The following is a 16,655-nucleotide window of genomic DNA, read 5'->3' as shown; positions in this document are numbered from 1 at the left end:
GAATCGCAGGCACCCGAGTTTGATATGGACAGCAGCAACTTATCAGTGTTTTGGCATTCACAGAGCAGCTGCATATGGTAGAGGGTCGCTTTTGGGCTAGGAAAACAAGCACTGATTGGTGGGATCGCATTGTCATGCAGATGTGGGATTACGACCAATGAGTACAGAACTTTAGGATGCGTAAAGAACCTTCATGGAGCTATGTGCTGAGCCGGCCCCCGGCCTGCGGTGCAAAGACACCAGAATAAGGTCTACCCTTTTGGTAGAGAAGCGTGTTGCAATCGCTATATGGAAGCTGGCGAATCCAGACTGCTATTGGTCAGTTGCAAATCAATTTGGAGTCTGGAAATCCACTGTTGGGGCTGTATTACTCCAAGTGTACAGGGCAATAAATCACATCCTGCTGCGGAGGACAGTGACTCTGGGTAGAAAGTAGAATTTAGCCCATTATCTGTATAAGCTCAACTAAGTAAAACTGATACACAAATTATATTATCATTTGATATTATATATCATTTGAACCCTGCAAACAGCCACGAAACTATTTTCAGTAGGCCATAGGTTTGGGATTTTGATTTCAGTTACATTTCAGAAAATTCTAACTTCATGGTTATATATCCAGAGTAATTGTTACTGGCCCTTTGAAATGAGATATGGGGTCCTACAACCTCAAATTTTATTAACATCAAAAACAGATTCCTTGTCTGCTGCACCTGGAGTCTTCTGATCATAGACATGCTTGACAATGTTTTCTGTTTTGCTGAGTATTTTAAAAGCCTATTTTCCCCCATCTACCTTACAATTATAAGCAGGTCAGGGGACCTGATTATATCATGGCTGTCTCCTGACCTGGATACAACACAGTTGCATTTTGCTAGATAGGATCTTATCAGCATTGCCTAAAGAGATTGCAAGTTCCCTGGGTCTAGGACTAAGTCTATCATAAACAAAGTAGGGAAATACAAACTAGATGGACCTACTATAAGGTGGGTGCATAACTGGTTGGAAAATTGTTCCCTGAGAGTAGTTATCAGTGGTTCACAGTCATGCTGGAAGGACATAATGTGTGGGGTCCCACAGGCATCGATTCTGGGTCTGGTTCTGTTCAATATCTTCATCAATGATTTAGATAATGGTATAGAGAGTACACTTATAACGTTTGTGGACAATACCAAGCTGGGAGGGGTTGCTCATGCTTTGGAGGATAGGATTAAAATTCAAAATGATCTGGACAAACTGGATAAATGGTCTGAGCTAAACAGGATGAAATTCAATAAGGACAAATGCAAAGTACTCCAGTTAGGAAGGAACAATCAGTTGCACACATACAAAATGGGAAATGACTGCCTAGGAAGGAGTACTGTGGAAAGGGATCTGGGGCTCACAATGTATCACAAGCTAAATATGAGTCAACGGTGTAATGTGGTTGCAAAAAAAGCAAACATCATTCTGGGATGTATTAGCAGGAGTATTGTAAGTAAGACACGAAAAGTAATTCTTCTGCTCTACTCCGTGCTGATTCGGCCTCAGCTGGTCCAGTTCTGGGCACCACATTTCAGGAAAGATGTGGACAAATTGGAGAGAGTCCAGAGAAGAGCAACAAAAATGATTAAAGGTCTAGAAAACACGACCTATGAGAGAAGATTGAAAACATTGGGTTTGTTTAGTCTGGAGAAAAGAAGACTGAGAGGGAACATAACAGTTTTCAAGTACATAAAAGGTTGTTACAAGGAGGAGGGAGAAAAATTGTTCTTCTTAACCTCTGAGGATAGGACAAGAAGCAATGGGCTTAAACTGAAGCAAGGGAGGTTTAGGTTGGACATTACGAAAAACTTCCTAACTGTCAGAGTGGTTAAGCACTGGAATAAATTGCCTGGGGAGGTGGTAGAATCTCCATCATCGGGGATTTTTAAGAGCAGGTTGGACAAACATCTGTCAGGGGTGGTCTAGATAATACTTAGTCCTGCGCTGAGTGCAGGGGGCTGGACTAGAAGACCTCTCAAGGTCCCTTCCAGTTCTATGATTCTATGATTCTATTTCTGTGTGTTCACAGTACCTAGACTGATGGGACCCTGATACTGACTGGGGCTTTTTGGCACTACCATAATATAAGTAATAATATGCCTTCCTTACAAAATGGAACAGTAATCGGGTCCCTGATTCCAAGAAGGCCTAGCTACACTACAGTTACGATGATCAGTCATCTGGCCAACAGGTTGGTTAGTCTGCAAGCGTGGTCAGACTAAGAATTACACAGGTGAGTTAGGAGGTGACAGTTTAGAATGTTGACCAGCAATCGTGGATTCAAATTGTATCTGGTTATGCTTGGTCCTGAGATGAAAATTCTTAGTGGCAAATTTTAGAAGGAAAGGTATTTTACCCATTGAAATAATATAAGCATAGACAACCCATGAGTCTGACCCTCCTTTTCTTGCACACCCCAAATTTCCCTTTTCTATAGTGTACAAATTTTTAACCAAGCTAGTTAAAATATATTTTAATAAAGCAAAAATATAAAGAAAACATATTTTAACCACACTACAATTCCTAAATATGTATAATATGTATAAATCATGGGGAGTTTGCTGTTACAAAAATATTAATTCCTTAGACATTATCTGACATAACCTCCACTTCACTTTGTCAGTCATGATGAGTCAGATAATGTGGCAATCCCTAATGCAAGAAAATATTTCTTCAGTCATATTCAGCACTGTTATGTTCCCTTCCTATCTTCTGAATAGTATTTTTTCATTTTGTAAAAGTAAGATCCTATTAATAAAAACCTTACAATGGTCAAATAAATACAAAAGGTGAGTGAGGAAATCAGTAATAATATGTATGGAATTTTAGTACTTTAATTATATTTGCAATTTAATTGCACGGTTTATGCATATGGATACAGAGCCAAAACCTGATCTGAGTTACGTTGGTATAAATCTGACCCATTATGTGTATGTTACACTAGATCTGAGATGCTCACTTAGCCAATGCTGTCTCACTTAGTCCTTCTGTTGTCTCATCTGAAGTGTCAGGGCAAATAAGCAATATCTCTAAAATAACCCATCTTTCTGTTATTGGCCTTGTTTACCTCTCTCCATTTTAGGAACAGCATGTGCAAAGGGCTAATTTTCATACCGCTCTGACACAAATTAAAAAACACCCACATCTGCTCTTATTATTATAACTATTTGTTTAAGGTAGTGCCCACAATGTGCTGGGAGCTTTCCAGACATTCAAGAAAGGCTGGTCTCTGCCTCAGGAGCTCACAGACTATGGTAGACACAGGTAAGGGTATCGAAAAGGATTTCCTAAATATATATAAAAAGATTCACTATAGACAGCATGAAAAAACAGGTTTTTATGGGGGACTAAAAATAGAGAGGGTAGGGTCCTTGTGGGTGAGTTCTGGGAGGTCAGTCAGTGCACAGAGGGGTTGCAGGGAAGAGGACATGGAGACTGATAAATGGGTAGACATGGGTGGGAACACTGGAGGAATGGAAAGGGTGATGAAGCTTGAGAAAAAGGAATAAGTAGGGCAAGGGAGATTGAAGAAGGTGATCACTAGTTTGAATATGATGCAATAGTAGATAGGGAACAAAGAGGGGAGTGACATGAACAATTTGATGGGAAAAGGAGAGGACTTTAGTGGCTGCATTTTGTAAGTATTGAACAGGAGCAATATGTGCTTTCGGGAGGCCAGGGATGAAGCTGCTGCTGTCAAGTCAGGATATAAAGAGCCTGAATGAGAGATTTCACTGTGAGGATAGAAAGGAAAGGATGGACTTTGGAGATGCTAAGAAGGAAGACGTGTCAGGTCTCTATAAAAGAGGGGCTCACTCTTTTTTGTAAATTCAAAAGTTCTGAGCCATTAAATAATTGGGTTGCAGTTGATATAAAGTACCACAACAATTGATGAAATAAAGGCATTCGTCCTCTAACTGCCTAATTCATTGCTAGGAACATCCTTGAAGAACTTCTCTGTCTTTGGGAGAGGTGGTCTGAAGAGATTTCTCCTTGCTGTCAGTTCCACTGGGGAAAGCTCCTAACAATGTTGCACAAGAATATTTCCTCTCAGATTCATTCCTATTTACAGAATGTACAATATTTGTACTACGGCATATTAAATTTACCATTCATGTGCCACACACTACTTTTTATAAGATGTAACATGAAGCCGTTGTTTTTTCTGTGTACTGCTTCCCTACATTATTGTCTGTTAGTATCACCGTACAGAGTCACCTGTAAAGGTCTTATGTTACCTGCCGGTTATGTCAGCCAATGAAACTGCTGGATGGTTGACAATGAGTCATTACAAACATGTAAATAGTGAAACATCTGTCAGTCAGGAATCAACTTGATGAAAACAGCCTTTACCTCTGATTATCTGAAACACAAAATAGGTTTGTTCTCTATATCAGCTAGAGTGCAGCAGATCAGTAATTCCATTACCATTCCAAGAGAACAGATTCTTATCCCCTTAATTTTGTTTTTCCCCACCTTCTTTTCCCCTTGTCCAGTTGTTTGTTTCATCTGCCTGTTATGTCTTGTCTTCTAGGCAAAGAGAACCAGGTGAGTGCAGGGGTGCACGTTGGTGATTCTCTTTGTAGGACTGAAGCCTTAAACTGTGAACACTTGGGGCAGGAGTTGTCATTTTATGTAGCTTTGTGTAGCACCAGAGGCCATGGAGATACTGACCTAGCTGAGCCCTCCACATACTAGTACAGTAATAATAAAGGAGAGAATTTTCAAAGGCACAAATGGCAGCTAAGTGTCCAATTACCATTGTGCACTTGAAAATCTCCCTAAAACTGATTAAGCATTTAGTATGATCAATTGTGTTCCACAATCTTAATTCTATATATGCACAAATATTGCGCACTTTTGCTCTCAGATCTGTGGATCTCCCACAATTTGGAATAACTTTGGTGCTGAAGAAGCTGTCGGCAGATTCCACACTGATAAACAGCTATTTTGACATTCTCCAGGAAGTGCAGATCACTAGATCTGCATGTGTTCCACATAATGTTTGTTATTGCACAGATGTTTCTTTTGTTCATAGGTTAAAGATCCGTTAAACCAGAGGGCTGATCTGACAGGTTTTTTTACTTATGCAAAATTCCCACTGCAGTCACAGGATTCCCACTGGAGGAAGAACTGTAGCATTAGGCCCTACCTGGGCACTCTGAGAAGTACTGAGGATCTCCGGCGACTTGTGGATCGCCCTCAGCTGAGACTGCCTTGTAGAGGGCACTCAGCATCTTGCAAGATCTGATTCAAAAATGGTAAAATAGCTCTGACGTGTACGGTTGGTGGAGTCTGACCTTACAACGCCTTATCAACTTTTCACGGAGAAATCACAGCATGTATGTTGTGAAATGCACTTAATTTTTTTTTTTTTTGCAAATATGGTTTCCCTTCCAGGACAAACAAACTAGTCCACTCTATGAACCACTGCCCTGCAAAATTTCATTTAAAAATAATGAAGTAGCTGTGACTTAGAGGAGCTCCGAAAGCATAACTCTTATGTCACAATATCCAAACTCATTTTTTGTAGCAGAGAGCCTCTGGGTACTACTAACCAGCTTCCACTTTCCATCCCTCTGGTGAGTGAAGTGCTCCCTGTGCATGTTTTCCTGCCTCACTGGCCTAGCATGAAGCTGAATTATTTCTAGTAAAGCTCTTTGGGTTCCTTGGATGAAAGGCACTATCAAAGGGCATGGTCGTATTTTCTTTTTAATGCAGGGGTGAGATCTTGACACACAGAGCCAAGTATTCCTTTCATTTACACACATGCAGTTGCACTGAACCAAATCGACGTGCTCCAGTGTAACTGAGATTAGTTCCCGCCCCTAGTAAATCTGTATGATCCATTTATAAATCCCTGAAAACGGATTGATAATGGGAAAGACTGAAAACTTTCTTGTTCTCTAGTGACAAATCACAGTTTCTAAAGTATGGCATACATCAGGTACATTTCCCTTCTTACGTTTCCCTAAAGTGTTTGACTCGGTACCACGTGATATTTTTATTAAAAATCTAGACTGATATAAAATGAGTATGGTATACATTAATTGGATTAAAAGATGTCTAACTGCTAGGTCTCGAAATGTAACTGTAAATGGGGAATTATCATTGAGTGGTGTGTTTCTAGTTTCCTTCAGGGAATGGTTCTTGGTCATCACTATTTAAGATTTTTAACAAAGACCTGGAAGGAAACAGGAAATCATCACTGATAAAGTTTACAGTTGACACGAAAATTGGGGGAGTGATAAATAATGAAGAGGACAGGTCACTCATACAGTGTGATCTGGATCCCTTGGTAAACTGGGTGCAAGGAAACAATATGCATTTTAATACCGGTAAATGTATACATTTAGGAACAAAGAATGTAGCCATACTTACAGGATGGGGGACTCTATCCTAGGAAGCAATGACTCTGAAAAAGATATTGACATTCATGGTGGATCATCAGCTGAGTATGAGCTCCCAGTGAAATGTTGGGGCAAAAAGGGCTAATGCAGTCCTGGAATGCATAAATAGGGGAATCTTGAGTAGGAACAGAGAGGTTATTTTACCTCTGTATTTGACACTGATGCAACTGCTGCTGGAATACTGTGACTAGTTCTGTTGTCCACATGTCAAGAAGGATGTTGATAAATTAGAGAGGGTTCAGAGAAGAGCCATGAGAATGATTAAAGGATTAGAAAACATGCCTTATAGTGATTAGACTCAAAGAGTTCAATCAATTTAGCTTAACACAGAGAAAGTTAAGGGGTGACTTGATTACAGTCTATATTCTGTAAGTACCTACATGGGGAACAAATATTTGATGATGGGCTCTTCAATCTAGTAGAGAACAGTGTAACGTGATCCAGTGGCTAGAAACTGAAGATAGACACATTCAGACTGGAAATAAAGCATAATTTTTTTTAACAGTGAGGGTAATTAACCCTGTTGGAACAGTTTACCAATGGTCATGGTGGATTCTGCATCAGAGGCAATATTTAAATCAAGATTGGATTTTTTTAAAAAGATAGCCTCTAGGAATTATTTTGGGGAAGTTCTATGGCTTGTGTTGTACAGGAGGTCAGACCAGATCATCACAATGGTCCCTTCTGGCCTCTCAGGCGTAACAAATATAATATTCAGATGTCCTCGTCTGTATAGTCCATATCAATTCATTTGTGCAAAGTTTCCTGCAGGGAGAGGAGATTGACACTTGATTTTAGGATGGGACCCTTGGCTACAACTTTATTATTATTATTTATTATTTGTATTATGGTAGTGTCTGGAGACCTCAGCTAAGATCAGGGACCCATTGTTCTGGGAACTATACAAATACACGGTAAGAGACAAATCTTGTTCCAAAGAGATTATAATCTAAAATCCCAATCCTGTAAATACTTACACACACGCTTATCTTTACGCCTCAGAGTAGCCCCATTAAGTCAAAGGTACAGCTCACATATACAAAGTTATTCGCATACTTATGTCTTTGTAGGATGAGGGCAAAAATAGACAAGACAGGATGGGAAAAGGTTGTAGTATTATCCTCATTTTACAGATTGGGAACTGAAGCAGAGAGACACTAAGGTTCCACTCCTGCAAACAATTATGCATGTTTAATATTAATATTAGTTGTGTGAGTAATTCCATTGAACCAATGGGGCCCTGGATTGAAATTCAGGCGATATGGGTTCAATACCTAACTCTGCTGTACATTTTATGCATGACCTTGGACAAGTCATTTAAGTTCTGATCCTGCAAATATTTGATGCATGTGTTTATCTGAACAGTACCCATGTCCTTACAGTTTGACTGATTGGGCTGTTAGTGTAAGGACCATCCTTTCTTTCTAACCTCAACTATGGCCACACTACTCAGAGGCTGAATTTGAATTGATAGTGTGTGTTAGCTCACCTGTTTAATTACTACAGGACACTGAAAATAATACATAATTGGAGATTTTGAAGAATTTACAGCAGGTCAGATTCTGATGTATATCAGTGTAACTCCTGAATAATTCTAGGGACATCAGGGGAGTTATTCGAGATTCACACTGAGTTAATCTGGATCAGAACCTGGCCCACTTTGTGTACCTCGCTAGCTTGTGTACGCTTTATAATACCCTTGCTAAATTCTATTTGTCGGGGTTGCATTTTTCTTTGCTGGCCAAGTAAAATATCATGACAGCAAGGGCAGGTGAGTTGCTTTTCTGCCTAACTTTCAGGATGGTTTTTCCACAGGGCGTTAAATTATTTTATTCTACCGCAAGTGGTCATTGGGTACCCATCCCCAATGGGGCACTTTTACGAGGCTTAAGTTCAAGGTCCCGAGGCTGACCAGCCCCTGGGGAGAAAGCCAGTGTTGTGCATAAAAGAGGAGAGGGCTGGCTCATCCTGCAGCGCAGGAAGGGTTAACAGGTGGGTCAAGGAGAAGCCCGGTCCCGCAGGGCAGCGTCCTGGTGCAGAAGAGGCTCGGTGAGAAAAGAGGGTGTTGCCCTCCTCTGACAGCCTCCGCGAGTCTCCTGCGCTCTTCGGGGCTGCTGGGCTCGCCTTAAAATGAACTGCTCTGCAGGGCGCGGGGGAGCTTAGCGGGAGCGAGATGCCCGCTGGAGCTGGCCGGCTGCAGTCATGTTGCATTGGAATGAGGAAGTGGAGTGGAGAGGGGAGGGACTGAGAGCGGAGCTGCCTCCTGCCGCGGCTCTGCTGCGAGGAGGAGCCGCGGCACATGGAGCTGGAGAGGACTGGGAGAACTGTCTGCAGCCAGCCCCGGCCAGAGCAGGTACCGTACTAGGGGGGCAGCGGCTGTGCTTGGCAGGGCTGGTCTCCTTCGGCGTTGCCTTGCTGCTCGCCCTGTGCTGCCTTTTGCTGGGCTGCGAGGAGCCGGGGCTGGCACCTGTCTGAGCACTTCGCTGTGCTGCAAACTTTTTTTTGTGTGTGTGTGGGGGGGGGGAGGGGGTCGGGGGAGGAGAGGACAAACTTTGCTGAGAAGAGGGGGCCAGGGGTGAGTGTGGATGGTGCGAACGGTGGGGAGCTAACTTTTCTGCTTAGGGCAGGAGAGCCCTGCTAATGTTTGTTAGGGGCCAGCGCTGGTGTCCTATCCTGGTGGTCTTGCGTTCTGGGATCATAGGATGGTCACAAGCCGCGGACAAGGGGGAAATTTGTCATTTGCAGGTGCCTAGATAAGGATGGGCCGTTTCTTTCGTGGTGCTTTAGCAATGAATATTTGCTTGTTTGCATTATTATTCTATATTTGCCCTGCTAAAAGCGGATCCGCTTCTTCCCCCCCCCCCCACCCATGGATCCTAACCTCCTCCTCTTCAGAAACAGGTAGTTTTAGATGAGATCCTGAGGAGTCCCTGGGATTTCTCTGTGTGTATAGTGTAAATTCCAGGGAAATACACAAGAAAACCTCAAACTAATACAAGGAAGGCTCGCGTGTTTTGTTTTATTTGAAAGAAATAGGGAACAGTGTGAGTTGAGTAATTTCAGGAAGTTGTGAAAGAAAACTGGGAGATTACAGAGACTAAACAAGCTGGTTCTCTCTCTCTCTTATTTTTTAAATTAATGTTACCAATGTTCCTTCTTATCCTGACTACGCATGCTAGTAGGAAATAAATGTATTGAAATGTAGATTGCAAAAAAGAGCCAAGATACTTTTGAATTATTCCCTAAAGTTTTTAGAAATAGGCAAAACCAGTGAGATATTTTAAAACAATTATTCGTTATTTTTAAAAAAAATCAGGAGGGTGAGGAAAGTAAGGGGACAGTAAAAACATAATCCCCTCTCAGGAGCATGCTTCAGTGTCTGTGGATCACCCTCAGCACCTAAGTTCATTCAAAGCTGAAATTCAAATAGTTTGCCCCTGTAAATTACAGAAAGAAGGCAGTGGGGATTGCATAAACCATCAGGGACTTGTGAGATGAGCAGAATATATTTATTTGGAGATCTGGCTATAAGGAAGGAACCATCTTCATTGTTTTGTTCATTGTGGTGTAGGCTCTCTCAGTTGAAGATTTGTTCTTTCTCACCACACAGCACAACTTGTTATTTCCATAAGTGACTGTTTTGCCCTGTAGTCACTTTCAAAAAATTAGTATAAAAACAACTTCACACTTCAGATGTCATTTATAAAGAAGCTTCTAATTTTGTTTTTCTTTTTTTTAATTTAAATTTAAAGAAATGTCTTACTTTGGGACAATGTTCCACAAAGTACAGCAAGACTGTCCTGCATTGTACAAGGCATCCTCTTAGGATTTTGAGAGTTAAGATCCTTGATAGTATTGTGGTTATTTTCTGTTTACAGATAACTCTTAAAACTACTATCCTAATACAGTTTATAATCTCAAGCCCTTAGTATGAAACCGGTGTTTTGTAGAATGTAATAGTTTTTAAAATGGTATGGTCTACTGATCAAGCATAGCAAATAATTTGGGAGGAAAATAATGCACTTTTTTTTTTGAAATGTATAAATGAGCGTGCTTGGTATTTACACACATTAATGGAATTGGAATTTTCAGAAGGGCAAGGGTAAAGATGGAGAACAGAAACAAGACTGAGGACTCTCCAATTCTATTTTGTCCATAGTTGGACAAACATGTCAGTAGTTGGATGTCACATAGGTTGTATCCAGATGCATCCACTGTTTTACAATCCTTGGAAAAAACACCAAAAAGAGTAGCCTACAAGAGAGATTTTATTTGTTTCATGTGTTCATGACTACTTCCACCTTTGCAAGTTTTGTAACAATTAGTTCATTTTAAAAGTAAAAGACAAACTAAGGACCAGATTCTGCAAACTCTCACATACACATGCATTAACATCAGTGGACTGCTCATGTGGATTGTAACTCATGCAGGATTACACCCTAATTAAAATTGGATACAATAAACAATCATTAAAATATAAAGATGAAAAGTTAAAATATTACATTTAATCCCCACTTCCCCACCCAAAACCTGTCAAATAAACTAAAAAGTTTGTCTTGCATCAGTTAAAACAAGGAAATTACATGAGTTAGGTTGCCACTCTCAACTTGCCCTCAACTTCCCTCTTTATGCCCTTGTATTTCAGGGATCTAATGTGAGGAGTTCATGAAGCACTTCTGCTGCAGTGTCTAGACAAAATGTGAATTAAGGATGGAGTGGCAGTCTTAAATTGAAATTTCATTGCCTCTGTTGATTTTACAAGCCACTTGAAAATTATTTTAAAAAAGAAGTGGGAATACGTTTTGTTTTTTAATGTAGAAAAATTAAGAAAAAGACAGAAAAAAAATCCATGACTACAGTATTGTATATGAGCTTACTTTAGGCCTGGTATTCCTGCTCATTCGGCTGATATGGAATGCACCAAAATGTGCAACACTTCTTGAAAAGTAATTACTTCTTTCATGTTGGAGCTGCTTTTCGAATATAAATTGTCCATTTACATGATTTGTTTTGTTTTTAAATCATGAGTGTACATCAAAAAGAGAAATATGTTCATTTCAGACCCATGTCTATGTTCATAAAGTTAGAAAGGGGAAAAAAAAAACCCATAACACTTGATCCTGCATTGAGCACTTGAACTTTTAGTCTGAACCGAACTTGAATGCCCAAGTGCTAAATCTCTGTCCTCTCAAAGAGCAGCTCATGGACGCAAGAAATTGGATGAAAACCCTGTGCACCCAGAGTCTCTGCTGACATACTCTCCTTTTAGAAACTACAATCCTCATTAGCAGAACTGGGTGGGGGAAGACTTGGCTAGCTTGTGGAGAGCTACACATCACTTTGTATGCGATCCTTCCTTGTTCTAGTGATATCTAGTCCCAGAGATGGGGCCAGGTTTAAAAGTCTTGTAATAAATGTTAACTTTTGGGCATCTTGGAATTGTGTTAACTTTTTATTGGTAACATTTAGTTAAATAATTCTTTTCTACCAAGTGTTGTAAATGAAAATGTGAATATAAATATAAAATAATTAAAGTTAAAATTCATAATCTAAGAACCCACTTTTTGAGTGAAATCCTGACCCTGTGGAAGTCAGTCGGAGTTTGGCATTGTCTTTAATGAAGCCAGGATTTCACCTCTCATGCATTAATATCTGGAGTCAGGACCTACCTTGAATATTTTTCTTCCAGTGGAGCTGCTTTGGAGACACAGGCATAGTGTGAAATTTTGGAGACAGTGCACATTTTCTCCAGAATTAACTGTTGTTACCGGTCAAACACTGATGTTGAAGGGCACAGCACATGAATTACAGGGCTTAAATGCTTGCCTGTTCCACTATATGCTCATAATAATTGTGGAAACTTAAATGTTTTTCCTTGGTGCATTCTTTATTCCATATAATGTTTTGCTGAGTGGCCACATATCCTGAAGAACACTAAGTAAATTGCAGCATTTTGTAGCATGTGCAGAAATTGCAATGGAGCACAAGACCTGTCATACATCTGATACAGCCTAGGTGGCATGTCAAATACCATTGCTAACTTTGGACACAGATTGGTGGAATGCTTCGTTGTGTAAGTGTGCGTATGATAGTCACGCAACGTGCAGCATGATAACAAAATGCAGCAATCCCCATTCCAATATTAATAAAGCAGTTTTTTATTCTGTTGTGAGCTTTAAAGACTAAAACCTGGTTCACCCGTTACTTCCACTGAGTAGCTACACTAATGTCAAGTGGGGGAAGAGAATCAACCTGTGGTATTTTAAAATAGTGGTAGAAGATTGTATCCATATTGCTCATCAAATAAATTGGATAACTCAAAAATGATGCCACAAACCTTTCCACAAAAAGAAAAGGCATACTTGTGGCACCTTAGAGACTAACAAATTTATTTGAGCATAGGCTTTCATGAGCTACATGCAGCCGATGAAGTGAGCTGTAGCTCACGAAAGCTTATACTCAAATAAATTTGCTAGTCTCGAAGGTGCCACAAGTCCTCCTTTTCTTTTTGCAGATACAGACTAACACGGCTGCTACTCTGAAACCAAACCTTTCCAGATATATTTGTATTTGAACTGAGAGATACTTATACCAACTGTTTGCACATTCCAGAGGTAAGGAAAATGCTTTGAACAAGACAAAACACTGAATAAACTATATGTCCTATGTTGGCAGTTTGTGCTAGGAAACTTTAAAAAAAAGAATCCAGTAGGTGTTAAAGTCACTTATCCAACCCAATCCTGTATCTCTTTGGTAGGTAAAACTTCCACTGAAGACTTCAGTGGGATTCTCGTATTTATAAGGACTACAGAACTGGGCTCAAGAGTTAATTTTGTCAGGTTTTCTTAATGTGCACCAATGTACTTGAATGCATTTTGAAGTCACAATTTTTCCTGCTACACAGTGTAGAAGAATTAAACCAAATTTAAAATAAATAGTAACGTGTCGAGCTGATTTTAATATTGGCTTTAGAAGATGTTAGCAGCTGTACATGTGCAGGTGCTGATGTGCTGCTAATATTTTAAGGGGTTCCCACAAAATTTCCATTTTGATAATTTCTGTGACAAAACCCTGTGTTCCAGGGAAGCATGTGATCATACAGAGGGGGGGTTGTGAATCTAATAATTTTCCATTTTATAATCTTAAACGGGGAGAAGGCAACATCCCTGGACAACTAAACTGTTTAGAAAAATATGGGGTATATGTTGTGTCATTTGAAATGTGGACAATGAATACGCTTAAAAACAAATAATGTCTGCCTGGGTGTTTGATTCTCTGGGAAACATATTGAAAATCCCTGCCACTTAGTGAAGCAGCCCAAAGGCAAAACCACTTGCTCTTCTCAAGTGTTTTTATGAGCCCCAAAGAATCATTTGCCTGTGGCAGGGAAGATTTAGCAATATCCAGAAAGGTTTGTGAACCCTGTCAGAGGCAAGGAAATTACCCCAAATCACCCTTCAGTTTGGTGGTGAATTTTAACAAGAGGATGCGCCAAGCCCCCTCCAGCACGTTATGAATAACTATACCGTCGTATCTCCCTAGTGGCTATGAGTCGGAAGTGATTACGGAGGGCAAGTTGCCTCTACCAAGGTCAGCTTTGACTTGCTCTCCTCAATCCTACATGTGTGCATCATTATGATTTAAAGTCAGTAGGAGTTTTACATGTGGATTGAGCCCTAAATTTGAACAGAACTGAGAATTTTTGCAGAGAGTGGAATGGACTGTGGTACATCTTAAAAAAAAAAAGGGCAAAAAAAACACAACACCCATAAACCACACCTTTTCCCCCTAAGCCATGCCCTCTTTTGTGCTCTGAGTGTTTCAACATGAAGAGGCTGTGGAATGGGTAGTGATTGACACTACTTTGAGCTGAGTAGACTGTAACCAAGTCAAATTGTACCTGTTGAGTGCAAATCTAGGCCCCAAATCTGCAGACTGATGTATATTCTTAACTTTACTCAGAGAGTCATCACATTGGGAAGTTGTGTGCGTTAGTGCAGGACTGGGGGCTTACCTTGTGAGTGTGCTTCAATACAACAGAATGAATTCATATTGCATTTTTCCATGAGGCATCACAGGGTGATTTAAATAAAATATAATCTAAAATATTAATGATTTTAAAAGCAATGGGAAGCATCTGTTCCTTTAGCTTAATAAGATATATTTTTAATAAAAAATTTAAAACATTTCTATTCCCAGGTTGATGTTTCATTAGCCTTCTCAGTAAAAGAGACACTGACTGACTGATAGATTGTAACCATGAAACTGACTACATACCGTACACCAGACCCACAGTTAAAACAATGAAGTGACAGCAGTGTAAAACTGGAATAATCAATAGTGGTTTGGGTCCAAAGTATTGCAAAACACAAAGTAACCAAAAGAAAGAAACAGAGGAGGGGGGGGGGAAATTTGTTAATTTATTTCAGTTATAGTAATTTTTAGGAGTTATTTTTAACTGTAGGAAACCCCCTCCTCCTCACATATAATATACTGTTCCAAGCTAATAATGCCCCTTTATCATCTTAAGCAATTTGAACACTGTGAAGAGAAATTAGGAAGTAATTCCACAATCATGGGTATAGGTACTAAACCCCCTTGTCATTTTCACAAACTAAATTGACTGCTGATTCTTACGTCAATATATGGCCTGGGGTATTTGGTAATAAAAGTTCCATCAAATATAAAAATGTCCCTTTCTCTCAACTGTTTTGCTAGATTTGCTGTAATAAACATTTCTGTGTTTTTAAAGTAATACATACAAATTCAGTTCTGTATGGGATGTTCCCCCTGACTTGAGAGGCAGTGTGCAAGAACGTCCTAGAGCAGAATTTGGCTCTTGGATAGTGTGCTTTGTTCGAAGGTAGAGTCAGTGCCTTAATTTACACTCCTGACTTTTTTACTCGGTTTGTTTATTTGATGGAGGCATGAGTCTCTTCTGTATGATCTTGATTTTATTTGGCTTAATGAAGAAAGGAGTCGGAGTTCAATGAATTAGTAAAGCATGGCCTCAATTAGGAAAATTGTCTCTTTATTTTTCTCATTGTGCAAAGCAATTTTTTTTTAAATGAATCAGGTTGCAATCTAAACATTTGGAAGATCCTTTTAAATTTTTGCTTTGGCTCAGGTAGGGATATCTGAAAATTGCAAGAATTTGTATACAAAGTGACTAAAAAGGGAAGATATGTATTCCTTCCCTTCGTAATATACTGCAATAGAGATAGAACTGAAATCTTATAGAAAGCGAGTAAGATTATATATGGAATGTAGGTACCTTTTAAAAAACACCATCTGCAGTGCTCTTACAATAAATTCCAAAAGAACTGAGAATTATATAGGATGTTTGTTTCAACTTTTTTCAGACCCTCGCAATTGTTCACTAACATGGAGATTAATTTTACAAGTGCCATATATATATTAATATTTTGAATCTGTGCTTTTAGCAGAGTTCTTTTTTTTAACTCTCATGTCTTGAATTACAGTGCTTTCCTCATTTTATAGACAGAAACTCTCAATTGTATTTTGACTGTACGTTTATAATTGTTTTGTCAATTCCCATAGTTAACCAGAATTTACCCCTGCTAGGAGTAGAAAAATGACTGCATTAAATAAACTCCTCCCTCGATTTTTTGGAAAATGTTGACTGTAAACTGGGTAGAAGAGAAATTGTGATGGTGAGAGGGAACGATTGATCTTTGTTTTAAACTTCTTCTTTTTATAGAGTCTCTTAATAGCAGTGAAGGTATTTTTAACTGTTATTGGAAACATACCGAAATCCATAATGTGATGCTCAATTTTCTGTCTTGAGAAGGGGCCCTTTATTTTTCTTCTGAGTTACTATTTATATTGAGTAGTGTGATGGGGAGGAAATTAAAATAGAATTAAAATGGTTCAAAAGTAGCGTCATTCACAGAGATTGTGAAGTCTACTTTATTAAATTACAGTGATAAAGTTAATTATCATCTGCTTGTAGAGATATTGAACACTTTTAATTAAAACTAGTTTACAGGTTTCTAGCAATTTTCTACAAGTATTTCCACCGCATCCTTCTCAGTTGATTCAGAATATGCTACATTTTACAAAACTTAATAACCTTCCTTCTTTTTCCTTCCTCTTCATCTACCTAATTTGGCAGTAAAGGGTCCCTTAAAACAAAATGACCTCATCGACAGTAGATGCATTTTTTAAAAAAATAGAAGGATAAATACTTTTACAGGGTTT

General features: G+C 39.3%; 1 protein-coding gene across 9 annotated transcripts in view; it reads left to right on the top strand.

Moving 5' to 3' along the window:
• The first annotated feature begins 8,506 nt into the window (after window positions 1-8,506).
• The window catches only part of IKZF1 (IKAROS family zinc finger 1), a 103,109-nt gene continuing 94,960 nt past the window's right edge, over window positions 8,507-16,655 (top strand). For 3 of the 9 annotated variants that reach the window (XM_073332720.1, XM_073332717.1, XM_073332716.1), the window contains exon 1: window positions 8,507-8,787. In XM_073332720.1, the coding sequence (XP_073188821.1) occupies window positions 8,637-8,787 (151 nt within the window). In that variant the 5' untranslated portion in view covers window positions 8,507-8,636. The remainder of the gene's footprint in view (window positions 8,788-16,655) is intronic. The other 6 variants (XM_073332721.1, XM_073332719.1, XM_073332718.1 and 3 more) reach the window with 3 other exon arrangements.

Source organism: Lepidochelys kempii, chromosome 2 (genome assembly GCF_965140265.1).
Source record: "Lepidochelys kempii isolate rLepKem1 chromosome 2, rLepKem1.hap2, whole genome shotgun sequence".
Classification (NCBI taxonomy): domain Eukaryota; kingdom Metazoa; phylum Chordata; order Testudines; family Cheloniidae; genus Lepidochelys; species Lepidochelys kempii.
The sequence above is the reverse complement of the archived record's forward strand: the minus strand, read 5'-3'. Positions and strand labels throughout refer to the sequence as shown.